The sequence below is a fragment of the Chanodichthys erythropterus genome, chromosome 22 (genome assembly GCF_024489055.1).
Source record: "Chanodichthys erythropterus isolate Z2021 chromosome 22, ASM2448905v1, whole genome shotgun sequence".
Taxonomy (NCBI): Eukaryota; Metazoa; Chordata; class Actinopteri; order Cypriniformes; family Xenocyprididae; genus Chanodichthys; species Chanodichthys erythropterus.
Genome location: NC_090242.1, coordinates 11,672,175 through 11,684,686, shown reverse-complemented (window position 1 = coordinate 11,684,686; position 12,512 = coordinate 11,672,175). Strand labels below are relative to the sequence as shown.

The window sequence follows — 12,512 nt, the reverse complement described above, 5'->3', positions numbered from 1 at the left end:
AATGTGTTTATGGGAGACTGCATTGTCTTCCTAATGGCAGCCGACTGCTGCTCTCAGCTTAAATGTGATGATATACAGCCAATAAAGCATCCATGCGGAAAGCTGTGAGTTTACTCAGGGCCCGCTTTTCTTGGCCATAAGGGCTCTGATACACACTTCAGTTCAGAGACCTGTTAGCTTCTATACACTGAGACAAACCACTAAATTTGACTTCTAATATCAAATATCTAATATCAAGTCAAAATGACTATTATTATATACTTTCATGATGTTGTTTTCATTTTGTCGTTTCCTAGTACTCAACTATTTTCATTGTGCATAATATATTCTTATATTATTCATAATATATATCTTAATTTCTTATTTCTAATTTACATTTAGTTTAGGTTTATCCATCTAATTTTTATTTATTTTATTTAAATTACAAAAATGTTTTTAATAGTTAGTTTTAGTCATGATAATAACTCTTCATACCTCTGAATTGCATTGTAATGTATATCTTGATATCACATGACAGAGAATAAAAGTCTAACTGGAATAGAAGAGTTGATTTTCTTGCTCACTTTATAGGATTAATCAAATTGCATTTATTAAAATGGCTTGTATTACATCTGACATTACATGTTATGTGATCGCCATGCATTTCTTTCTCAAAATTCATAAACTCGATAGAAAACCAGTGGGAGCATATCTCAGCACTCATAAAAATAAGGAATGAGAGAAGGAAAGAGAGTGGTGCGTGAGAGAAATGGGATTTCTTTTTAACACACCCTTGTGCCTTTCTCTCCACTGGCTCCTTGGAATCCCTGGAATCCTTGAGAACCCTAAAGAGGAAGAGAGAGAGAGAGATTAATTCACAGGTCCATCAAAGCGAGGAGGGAGAGAAGAATAAAAAGGAGGAGAAGAGAAGAAAAGTGCTGCTGCAGCAGTGCATGCTGGGTCACGGTCAAACGGAAAGCTGACACCAGATGGCATTATGGGTAAATCCACTTAGCTTTGATCAAGAAGTTCAAACATGTCTGCCTTCCAAACCTGCTCTAATGCATGCGCACACACACAACCTTGTCCTTATATCAATACATGCACACACTTCAGCACGGACGCTGTGGATGCTGGGTAATCACAGGCAGATTGGGTATATTTACCTTGGGGCCTTGTCTTCCTGGATAGCCTGGCAAACCGGGTACACCAAGCTTACCCTAAAACCAACGTACACAGTGGAAACATAACTATTCAGTTGTGACAAAACACTGACAAAATTTTTTTAATGGTATTACATCATTACCATATATATATATATATATATATAAACACTGAAGACTGAAGTAATGATGCCAAAAATTCAGCTTTGAATCATAGGAATAAATTACACTTGAAAATATATTCAAATAGAAAACAGTTATTTTAAATTGTAATAGTATTTCACAATATTTACTTCTTTTACAATATTAAAATCAAATAATTGCAGCCTTGGTGAGCAGAAGAGACTTCTTTCAAAAATATTACAAATATTTAACCGACCTCAAACTTTTAAACAGTTTAAACTGCCACAGAATCTGGCCAAAAAGAAGGTATCTTATAACATATAGCTACTGGAACAGGCTTTGCATTGGGAGTGTACCTTAAAATACTAGGCAGCTTCAGTCACACTCACCTTCTCTCCTGATGGTCCGAGTGGTCCAGGATCTCCAGGCAAACCAGATCTTCCTTTGGGTCCCTCAGGCCCATCTTCACCTCTGGGTCCAGCAGCACCAAGTTCTCCCTAAAGACACCCACACTCATCAAGATTCATATGAGACATTATAGATTCCTAGAGATCAAGTTTCCTCAGAAATAAGAGGTCTTTCAATCAATTTAGAGGCCCATTCTGATGAATAACACAGTAAAAAAACACACCTATATGTCAGCCAATCACATCAGAGCTCATTAAGTTGAGCTGATTAACATTATGATTGGATGTATAATTAATATTATAAGTGACCTACATGGGGAAAATGCATTAAAAAGTATAGAATATTGTCCCTAAGTGAAGGTGTATATCACATGTGTCTGTGCAGCTGTTTATTAATTTGATTTAAGATGGACAACTCTGAATAAAAGATGTTGGAATTTGATTATAAAACAAATTCATGTGGACAGTGTGTGTGTTTGATATGTTTTACCACTTTAAAGACATAATAGGCAAATCTGAACACAACAGCATGAAAAAAGTGAAGTGCGTGCATCACATCCACCAGCTGGAGTGCACTTGATCTCCACCAGAGGGCACTCCTCTCTAGTCCATTGCAATCTCATCATGAACTGCATTTCCCATAACCCTTTGCCTGGACTCATTACGCTTCATTACTTTCAGCTGTGTCTCATTACCTTGTTAACTCTACCTTTATAAGCCTCAAGAGTCGTTTTGGCATCATACCTCAAATTTGTTGCTATGGTATATGAAAACAATTTTGTATATCGACATGAAATCCATAACTTTTTGTTGCCATGGTTTGAAGGTGATCTGACTCGAATTTGGTGATAATTGGACAAACGGTCTAAGAGAAGTTCGAAAAAGTAGGTTTTTAAAGAAAGTAAAAATGGCGGACAGGAAGTTTGGCCAAATATGGCAACACTATCGGTGCGTTCCAAACGGGATATATCGCCCTCCGAAGGGCACTTCGGAGTGAAAATAATCATGGCCGCCATATTGAAGGGTCGTTCCAAACCAAAGTGCTCAAAACTGGCCACTTCAAAGGGCCCTTCGGAATGAAGGATTTCGAAGGGAACAACTGATGGACACTTCGGGCCCCCATGATCCTTTGCACAGGGAAGTTGTTTGACGTCACAGAATGGGTACAGGAGGTTAGGAGTTCGATTTTAACTATAAAGGTATGTATAATATTTTTCTGTACTACTGTAATATTTATACGAGTTAGATTTGGTACATTATTATGGTCAAAATGACATTGTACTTCAAAAAAAGAAAAATACTTTACAGCTCATTTATCAGTCCATTTAAATGTTTCAAATACATAGATACAATATAGCCTACATGCGGTAAACCTAAAATAAATAAATAACAAACAAAAGGCGCAGCTTGCACAATTTATCATCCTTGATTGTCTCGTTAAGATGACGCTGAAGTGCGTTCTAAAAGAACAGGTTTTTTTTACCCCTACACCCTTCATCCCTTCGAAGCTCTCACTCCGGAGGGTAAACCCTCTGAAGGGATTAGGGCATAGGGATGAGCCCTTCCGAATGGAACGCAGGGTATGTATGTATGTTCTTGGCATGACCAAAGAAATCTCATGACAATAGGTTAAATTAATCAAAAGCTATCATTATAACAATATATCATTATAAACATGGCTAATGACACAGAGTTTTGCTAATGGTGCTAATGACACAGAGTTTTGTAATGGAATTTCCTAATGCTCTTGTAAACTATAGCATTTTATAATACTGTATTGCAGTTAATGGCGATTTCATGGTTTGTTCTATCATAGCGCCACCAAGAGGCACAATCCCACCACTTTTTTATATGTGTCCTCAGCGTGAGCCCATACATGTGTGTCAAATTTGGTGAAAATATCTCATTTAGTTTTGGAGTCATTGATTGCAAAGTCTTGTTTGTTGTCACACTAACTACTCAGTTGTCACTGAGTACTATCCTGGTGTCCTGTGTCTATGGTTTTGGCTCTTGCCCCGTGAGTCTGACCCTTTGCCTGTATTTTGGATTTACGATTCTGGATTACCCTAATAAACAATTGCATTTGGATCCTCAACCCGTATGTGTCAGAGCAGTTACTTGAGTAAAGGGTAATTTGGGAAAATATCCTTCTACTTTTAAGCATTTGCATATTGGCTTCTAATAACCCAGAGCGAGACATGCTTGCTCATTACAGACATTTACCCAATGATGCAGCTGAGTCAGCGTACTTTCTAACACCCAAAAAATCAGATCAATTAGGCAGTGTGAACATGATGTCTACTTCGGTTGAGGGGGAAACTGACTTCTAGGCACTCAATGACAAAATCTCTAGCCATTTTTGTCTGTGGAATGGACTCAGTAGTGTGTCATCTGAGGATATGTGATTGCTAAGGTGCTCTGAGTGGTTTTTAGCACATTTCTATGTGGACAATCCCCAGGTTCTGGTCCTTAGGTACGGCTTGGGTTATTTTCCTCAGTGAACATCTATATTTGTTCAAATCTTAAAGTGTATGAGCAAAAGAAATAGTGATGCACTACTAAATATAGACCCACTGAGATTTATCTGCTTCTTCAGTGATGCTCTGAGAATTAAACATCGACCCAAGTGAAAAGAGACAGAGAGGAAAGATTAAATCCCATAATTCCCCAGAGACAAATCCAAACACAAATAACCTCTTCAACCTGAGAATAAGTCTCTTACCCTGTCCCCTTTGATGCCCATATCTCCCTTAAATCCAGGAAATCCGTCTTCTCCCTGAGAAAGAAAGAGATGAAGATTTGACACTGAGAGCGTTGCAAACTTCCTTTCGCACATAATACCCCTTTTTTTGACAAATGCGAAGGGACCGATCTCCATGGCAACTGCTATTTCTGCTATTTGCCGGGGCCTGATCTAATTTTCCTGCTGCACTCTCGCAGGATAAAACTTTTTAATGACCAAAGCGAGAAGGTCAAAAATGCATCTTTGAGTATGTTATGGTTTCCGTATTCAGAAGCAGAAATGAAACATTAATGACACAGGAGCAGTGCATTAGCCACCGACACGCACACACAGACAACAGCTCGTAACCATACGGACAAAATCACACGAACACACTCTAAAATTACCTTTTCACCCTTGTTTCCTTTCAGCCCGCGGACTCCATCAGCACCCTGCAGATAGAAAGAGAGAAAGAAAAAATGGACTGAGATCAACAAAGTCTGTCTAAACTTTGAACACCTGAGAAACCAAACCCCTACGATGGACTCACAGTTTCTCGAACGCTGTTCATAAACCATGAAGGTGATAAAAGCTCTGTTCCGAACCCTAGTTCTACTACCTATATAGGAACCTCATAAGTGACCAATTTAGAATGCAAAGTACATGGGAGATTCCACTCACAACTGATTCCAATAGACTTTTACGTTAGAATGCTGCAAAGCTAGACAGGCAAAAAAGCATCCTAACTGAAATGGAACCTCACAAGTGGTAGTTATTGGAACTCAGTTATAGGAATTAGCCACCAGGGCGGTCCCCTGAGAACTACATTTTCCCCTAGGGAAATTTTTTGGATGTATTTGGAACCCCCAGTAGGAACTCTGAAGTGACGTAACTGGAGGATGGAGGACACCATGATCGTAGCTGTGTTTTTGTTGTGTGTCGTGGGTTTCGTGACAACAGAGATGGAATGTAGAAGTATAAGTTATGCCATTGAAAGTGCATAAATGAGGGCTAAAAGGCTGAGAAAAGAACACAACGCCACAGACAAAGGTAACAAGTAAATGCTGTTAGCATTAGCTTTCTGTATTTTAGTTCAAGGAATAAGTATATGTAAATTGTGTGTTTACATGGCTTTTTAAAAATGGCAGGTGCCGGTGTTTCATATGGCATGCGTTCGGCCAATCAATGTACACTTACGTTACTGGTGAAGACTCTGAAGTTGGGGGCCACACGACTACCCACAATTAAACCGAAAATGCGCTTAAAATGTTCGGCTTAGTGCGATTATGAAATCTCAAAGGCTGCATTTTTTTATTTTTTTTTTTTTAAATGAGCAGCTTGTCTGGGAAGCATGGCTTCAGTAGTAAATGCTAGTCCATCTGAAAGCACTTCGAGTTTGAGTCGCTTACAACGTGCATTTGAAAAAGCAACACGCGTCAAAAAACTTTCCAAACATGAGAAGCATTTATGAGTCTCTTGTCCAACAAAAGACAACATTTAATAACATGTTTTTACTCCAAACTCACATTTGAGTGTTTGAAATAACATCCTTCTGTGAGATGATGTGGCTTCTTACACAGAATAAGGCACACATCATATTATTTCCTAGTATTCTATACAGTGATAAAGGCTATGTCGATTAGCATTGAAGTATAAATATACTGTATTATCGTGAAAATACCCGAGATGGATTGAAGAACTCAAATAAACCATATGTTGTCAAAGTCGTGTGTTTATTAGCCATGTTTAATCAATCATAGTGTTTAAATTTTCTGTTCATTCAGCTAAACTTGTCCTGAAGGACCCCCAGCCCTGCACATTTTGTATGCCTCCCCATTTCTGACACACCCATTTCAGGTCTTGCTGTCTTTACTAATGAGCACATGAGTTGAATCAGGTGTGATAAATCGGGGAGACATACAAAATATGCAGGGCTGGGGATCCTTTCAGGACAGGTTTGGGAACAACTGAGCTACAGCGATAGTATGGTGTCTATAGGGAATTCCTTTCTTCTGCGGGGTATATTTGGAGTTTCTGCGTGAGAGCGCCACCTGGCTTTCAGATGGAGCAGCATTTAACTGTACTTCACTGACAAGCTGTGCATAAAAAACATAATAATAATAAAAATTTGCCAAATCCTGTGTGGTTTATTTTTGATTAATCGTGCACCCCTACTCTGTAGTAGGAACTAATTTAGTCCCCCCAAAAGGCGTTCCTATAACTAAAATCCTTCCCAGTTCCTGCGGCATGAACACACCTCTGCCAATTTAAAATCAGGAAAAAGCTATGGGCAAAACTACAGAACTACACTTATATCCACTGACCAATGAGAGATTGTTTTGAGTGCTACTATGACCAATGAGACACAAGAAACACCTACCTTGACACCTCGAGGCCCAGGATATCCGATTGGCCCTTGAGAACCAGGAGGTCCCTGTAAAATACAATCAGTTATCGATTGAGTTATTAATAATAAGCTACATTTATGCAAGAGAATTGGTGTTTATAAAAATGAAGTATAAACATACCATGTTTCCTTTCTCTCCTGACGGCCCTTCTTTTCCTGGGTGGCCCTGTGTTTGTGTCACAAACATATGACAATAATTGGCACAATGAAACCACAGAATGTTTGTGTTGTGGATAGAAAAAGCTTTGAGAACGGATGTGAACAATGTGTGTCTGTGAAGATGGAAATGTGAAAGAACTGCCTGGCAGATCACTATACTGTAATTATTAATACAATGAAATCTCTCGGATCCACAAACAATAGTTCTTGAGATTAGCAGACATAAAGCCTGTGTGTATGCGTGCGTATTTCCCAGACTCACTGGAGGTCCATCGGCTCCGGGCATTCCCGGTAAGCCTGGTTTTCCAGTGGGACCCTGAGGAGAGGAAAACCAGCATAAGCACTCACAAGCCATTAAGCACACACTTCCTGTTTCAACACGCATTCATAAAAAAATTACCTTGTAGATCGATCAATAAGTCAAGGCGCCCAGTGTGTGAAAGAGTTAATAACAAATGAGAATGTCCAGAATCAGGAAAATATTTTAAATATCTGCTTTAAAATATAAGTGCCTAATTCTTAAAAATGTAATCTCTGTACTCATGCAGTGTTGAATTTTTTTTTAAAATATTTTTTGAGAAGGTCTACAATCCTTAAGCCTAACAAAAACAAACTATTTTAATTAAGAAATTAAAAACATCAGTAAAGAGGTGTATTTAAGTCATAGTACACTACCGTTCATGAATTTGTGGTCAGTACAATTTTTTTAAAGAAAATTCTTATGAATTTTTGAAAGAAAGACTTTTTATATGTTTGATCAAACATACAGTGTTGTTGTGAAATATTATTACTATTTAAAATAACTTTTTTCTATTGTATTATATTTTAAAATGTAATTTATTCCTGTGATGCAAAGCTGAATTTTCAGCATCATTACTCCAGTCTTCAGTGTCACATGATCCTTCAGAAATCATTCTAATATGCTGATTTGCTGCTCAAGAAACATTTCTTATTATTATCAGTGTTGAAAACAGTAGTGCTGCTTAATATTTTTGTGGAAACTGTGATACCTTTTGTAACATTATAAGTGTCTTTACTGTCACTTTTGATCTATTTAATGAATCCTTGCTTAATAAAAGTATTAAAAAATCTTACTGAGCCCAAAATTTTGAACAGTACTGTATGTATAAAATGCATTTTTAATAATCTTAAAAGGTCCACACACGCACACAAAATGTTCATTAACCCATAATTATCTTCAGAGAATTAGTGTCTGTCATAAAACATGAACATTATCAATAGACACATGCAAACTCTACAGTATATAAAGGCACTAATCCATTAACCAGATAACCATTGTTCCAATCTCACCTTCTCTCCTGGAGGTCCGATTGCTCCCTGTGGACCTGGAAGTCCCTGTGGAAGGAGGACAGAATTAAAGGATGTTAACTGGTTAATGAAGTCAAAGAAGGGCAGGTTATACAGTGTCTAAGTGGGCGTGGCTTGATGAATACCTGAGCTCCGGGGTTGCCTTGTTGTCCAGGAGGACCTGGCTCACCTTGAGGACCCTGATGGGTGAAAAACAGAGGGATAATAAAGTAAATGTGTATATGTGTGCGTGTTTGTTTGTGCATGAGTGTGTGCGTCTCAGACGTACGATGTTTCCTTTAGGTCCAGGATGTCCGTCCATACCAGTCACACCCTAAAAAAAGAAAAGAAGGATCAAAATAAATTAAAACATATTTCATTCTTAGATTAAACCATTGCATTAGGAAAAATAATAGAAATAAATAATAAAGCTTTTTTATCAGAGAGTAGGTGAATAAATAACATGAAGGTTGATGGAAACTAAGTAACTGAATCAGATAAAGATGAAGTATGTACTCACAGGAGGTCCTGGAGGCCCCTGGGGACCTTTGGGGCCCAACAAACCACGAGGACCCTGAACAAGAGAAAGCAGAGAAACAGAGAGTTGTGTTCAGCAGGAACTGTCTGATAATAGAGGCGTTATTCAGATAAAGTGGGCAGCATTCACCCGGTCATGTGATCTCTCTTTTCTATGCCACATATATCACTTTTCATCTCATGTGCTTCATTTTAAACATATTTGCCTAAAGTAACATTTATTTCTAAGGTATAAAATTATATTTAATGCTGACTTTAAATGTATTTTAAATATCCAATCAGACATAACTGAGTGTGTTTATGCATATAGGCATATTTATGTATATAGGTTGTTCTCAATCTAAATGGTGAATACAGAGCGCACCCTGCTGGAAAGAGTATTAAACTAATGGTTAATTGATTCAACCTTTTTCATCTCCACAACAGTTTCTATCACTTCCATAACGAGCAAAATGCCTCAAAAAATTTTTTTTTAAATAAATAAATGAGTGAAAAAAGTGTGGTTTCACTACACTGGAGAAAAAATTATATTAACACAATCTAGTGACGGATTAGAGAGGATGCTGGGATACTGGAGGAAATATTAACTTACTGGTTCTCCAGGCAGACCCCTGGGTCCGACCTCACCATCGTCGCCCTGGGATACAGGAAATTATGTCATTATTATGATCCAATTAGATAAAGGAAAAATGTACAGAAGATGAAGGCTTTAAGAAGGAATTAAAATAAGTAAAGGAGCTCATACTCTCTCTCCATCCTCTCCTGGAGGCCCAGGCGGCCCCTGAGGCCCCGTCTCACCCTACAACCCCAAAGACACACTCATTATTATTCATATAATGAATTAACCTACTGTTTACATGATAACTGTAATTTTTTTTTTGCATCATTAAAATGCCAAATAAATCATCAAATTGACATAAAATGTTGATACTGAAGTGAGCCATTTAATAAAAAAAAAATAAAATAAAATAAAATAAACCCTCTAAAGTGTTCTACCTATTTAAAAATATTCAATATATGTAAAATAAAATAAAATATATAATAAAACAGCTCCAAAATGTTCCACCTATTCTAAAAGTAATAAATGTGTTTACCCTGTGAAAACTGCAAATTAAATAAACTGGACATTAAATATTGAAAATCATAATCACGCATTCCGGTGAGCCATTTAATAAAAAATAAAGTAAAATCAAATCAAATAAAAAAATAAAATAAAATAAAATAAAATAAAATAAAATAAAATAAACCCTCTAAAGTGTTCTACCTATTTAAAAATATTCAATATATGTTCAAAAAAAAACAAAAATTGAAAATAAAATATATCATAAAATAACTATCCTGTGACCCTTTTACTGCCAAATAAATAAAAAAATAAAATAAAATAAAATAAAATAAAATAAAATTAAATTAAATTAAATAATCCACCTATTTTAAAATGTTAAAAAATGTGTTTACCCTGTGACCCTTTTCACCAGGCAAACCAGCAAGACCATCGAATCCTCTGTCACCCTGTGAATCACACAGACAGGAAACAGTTCAGAATTGCAGAATATTAACATTTTTGTTAAACAGGAAACAATTATTTCCTACTGTAATCTGTCTACATGAAATAAAAATTGACCCTATTTTTATTCATCTTACTGTGCACAGTTTATCATTGTATGTTATGATAAAAGATGTCTGTCCAATGTTAATCTTCTTCAGTTTTACCTTAGGTCCCGTCTGTCCAGGCATCCCTCTGGCTCCATCTGAGCCGGGTCGACCCTATGCCACAGAAAACATCATTCTTGTTCATAAATCCAATGATACAGAATTATCTAGTCAATAATAATCACTCAGGCTTCAGCACAGACCCGGCAGTTTTGGACAAAACACAAACTTACCCGTCTACCAGGCTTTCCAGGAGGGCCTGCGGATCCCAGTGGACCACGAGGACCCTACAACACACACAGGTCTCAGAACAGTTCTATCCTGAACTGAAGTGCCTTTAAATATTATCTAAATAGTGTTGGCACAAATAGCTGAGGACTGTGGGTAATTTGTGATTCCTACCTGAGGTCCTGATTCTCCAGACTCTCCTTTCAGTCCAGGCACACCAGGAGGACCCTGGGAAAATCAAATCAAGCATGAAACAAAATCATATATCTTCTCCTTTTGACAGATGATAATACAGTATACAGACATACCAGAGGACCAGGACGGCCTGTCAAACCCATCGGTCCGGTTGGACCCCTCATTGCCAGCTTTGTAATAATAAAACAGAGTGATTAGTTTGCATACAGATGCATGTGTGTGTGTGATATAATGTGTATTAGTGTGTCTTTTACCCTGGCCTGCTGCATGATGGCTTGCATCTGAGCCTCTTGGGCAGAAACAGCAGGACCTTTTTGTCCACCGTCCCCTCCTGTACTCATGCGGAACTACAGAGAGAGAGTGGCACAAAACTATTAACATTCAGACTAAAAACAATAAGTTAGACATGCCAGAAAGAGTGAAGATAGATGTTTTTCATCTTAACATTGACTGGATGATTTGTTTGGATGGTCAAGTAAGACACCACATCAATCTGTGAGGCTAAGCATGCATGCGGAAGATGGAAGTCTTCAGAATGGAACACTAGCATAGTGCATTTTGCATACTGCACAATACAAAAATAGAACAATGATAAATGCCATAAAATCTCTAAATTTTTATGCTAAATTCAATGAGAGGCATTCAGTTATATAGAAATATATATATATATATATATATATATATATATATATATATATATATATATATATATATATATATATATATATATATATATATATATATATCAGAAATACAGTTAATTTGAATAAAATATATAAAATACAATAAATAATGTTTATTAAAATAAAATAGCCTTAAAGTGTTCCACCTATTTTAAAAAGTTCTATATATGTAAAACAAACAAAATAATAATAATAATAATAATAATAATAATAATAATAAAAATATAATAAAACAAAATAAAATGTATTTTAAAATGAAATAGCTTTAAAGTGTTCCACCTATTTTAAATAATAAAATAAAATAAAATAAAATAAAATAAAATAAAATAAAATAAAATAAAATAAAATAAAATAAAATAAAATAAAATAAAATAAAATAACCCTGTGTCCCTCTTCACCCGGCAAACAGAAAAATGACAAAAGCTACAAACAGTAGTATATGTTACATTATAGTTAAGTTGCATACTAAATGCAATGAGTGGCATCCATTTATAGCAATAAATACAGTTAATATGTCAAAAATCATGGTTGATTAAACTTCTTGGTCATTCATCACACTGGAAATGAAAGATTACAGTAGGTTAAAGAGCATTGCATTATGTGACGCAGTGTTCCCACATGACATGTTCTGTTGTATAGTGCACATTTTGGAAAATGTAGATCATCAATAAATACCGTTGAAAAGTTTGGGGTCTTCTTTTAGAGGCGGAGTGGGGTCTTTTGGGTGGGTCTTTTCTCTACTGACTTTTCTATGATGTTCAAAGCATTTCTAAGGATGCTGATTTTATGGTTTGTGTAACTTTAGCAACACATTATTAGCATATTGATAGCATAGTCATGTCATATGCAAATCATATCAATGACCGTTATGTGTCGACACATTTTAGAGAGCGATACATAAAATGCATTACCATTCTGATACATTGACTTTACAGTAGACGACTGTGATTG

The 12,512-nt window shown here is 36.4% G+C and overlaps 1 protein-coding gene across 4 annotated transcripts in view; it reads right to left on the bottom strand.

Annotated features, from left to right (window-relative positions):
- The window catches only part of col5a1 (procollagen, type V, alpha 1), a 110,907-nt gene that overhangs the window by 25,018 nt on the left and 73,377 nt on the right, over positions 1-12,512 (bottom strand). For all 4 annotated transcript variants that reach the window (XM_067374953.1, XM_067374954.1, XM_067374955.1 and 1 more), the window contains exons 13-32: positions 11,133-11,225; positions 10,992-11,048; positions 10,858-10,911; positions 10,689-10,742; positions 10,516-10,569; positions 10,261-10,314; positions 9,551-9,604; positions 9,398-9,442; positions 8,789-8,842; positions 8,558-8,602; positions 8,415-8,468; positions 8,272-8,316; positions 7,223-7,276; positions 6,923-6,967; positions 6,775-6,828; positions 4,802-4,846; positions 4,395-4,448; positions 1,655-1,762; positions 1,146-1,199; positions 771-824 (exon numbers count right to left, since the gene is read on the bottom strand). In XM_067374953.1, the coding sequence (XP_067231054.1) occupies positions 771-824; positions 1,146-1,199; positions 1,655-1,762; positions 4,395-4,448; positions 4,802-4,846; positions 6,775-6,828; positions 6,923-6,967; positions 7,223-7,276; positions 8,272-8,316; positions 8,415-8,468; positions 8,558-8,602; positions 8,789-8,842; positions 9,398-9,442; positions 9,551-9,604; positions 10,261-10,314; positions 10,516-10,569; positions 10,689-10,742; positions 10,858-10,911; positions 10,992-11,048; positions 11,133-11,225 (1,131 nt within the window). The remainder of the gene's footprint in view (positions 1-770; positions 825-1,145; positions 1,200-1,654; positions 1,763-4,394; positions 4,449-4,801; positions 4,847-6,774; positions 6,829-6,922; positions 6,968-7,222; positions 7,277-8,271; positions 8,317-8,414; positions 8,469-8,557; positions 8,603-8,788; positions 8,843-9,397; positions 9,443-9,550; positions 9,605-10,260; positions 10,315-10,515; positions 10,570-10,688; positions 10,743-10,857; positions 10,912-10,991; positions 11,049-11,132; positions 11,226-12,512) is intronic.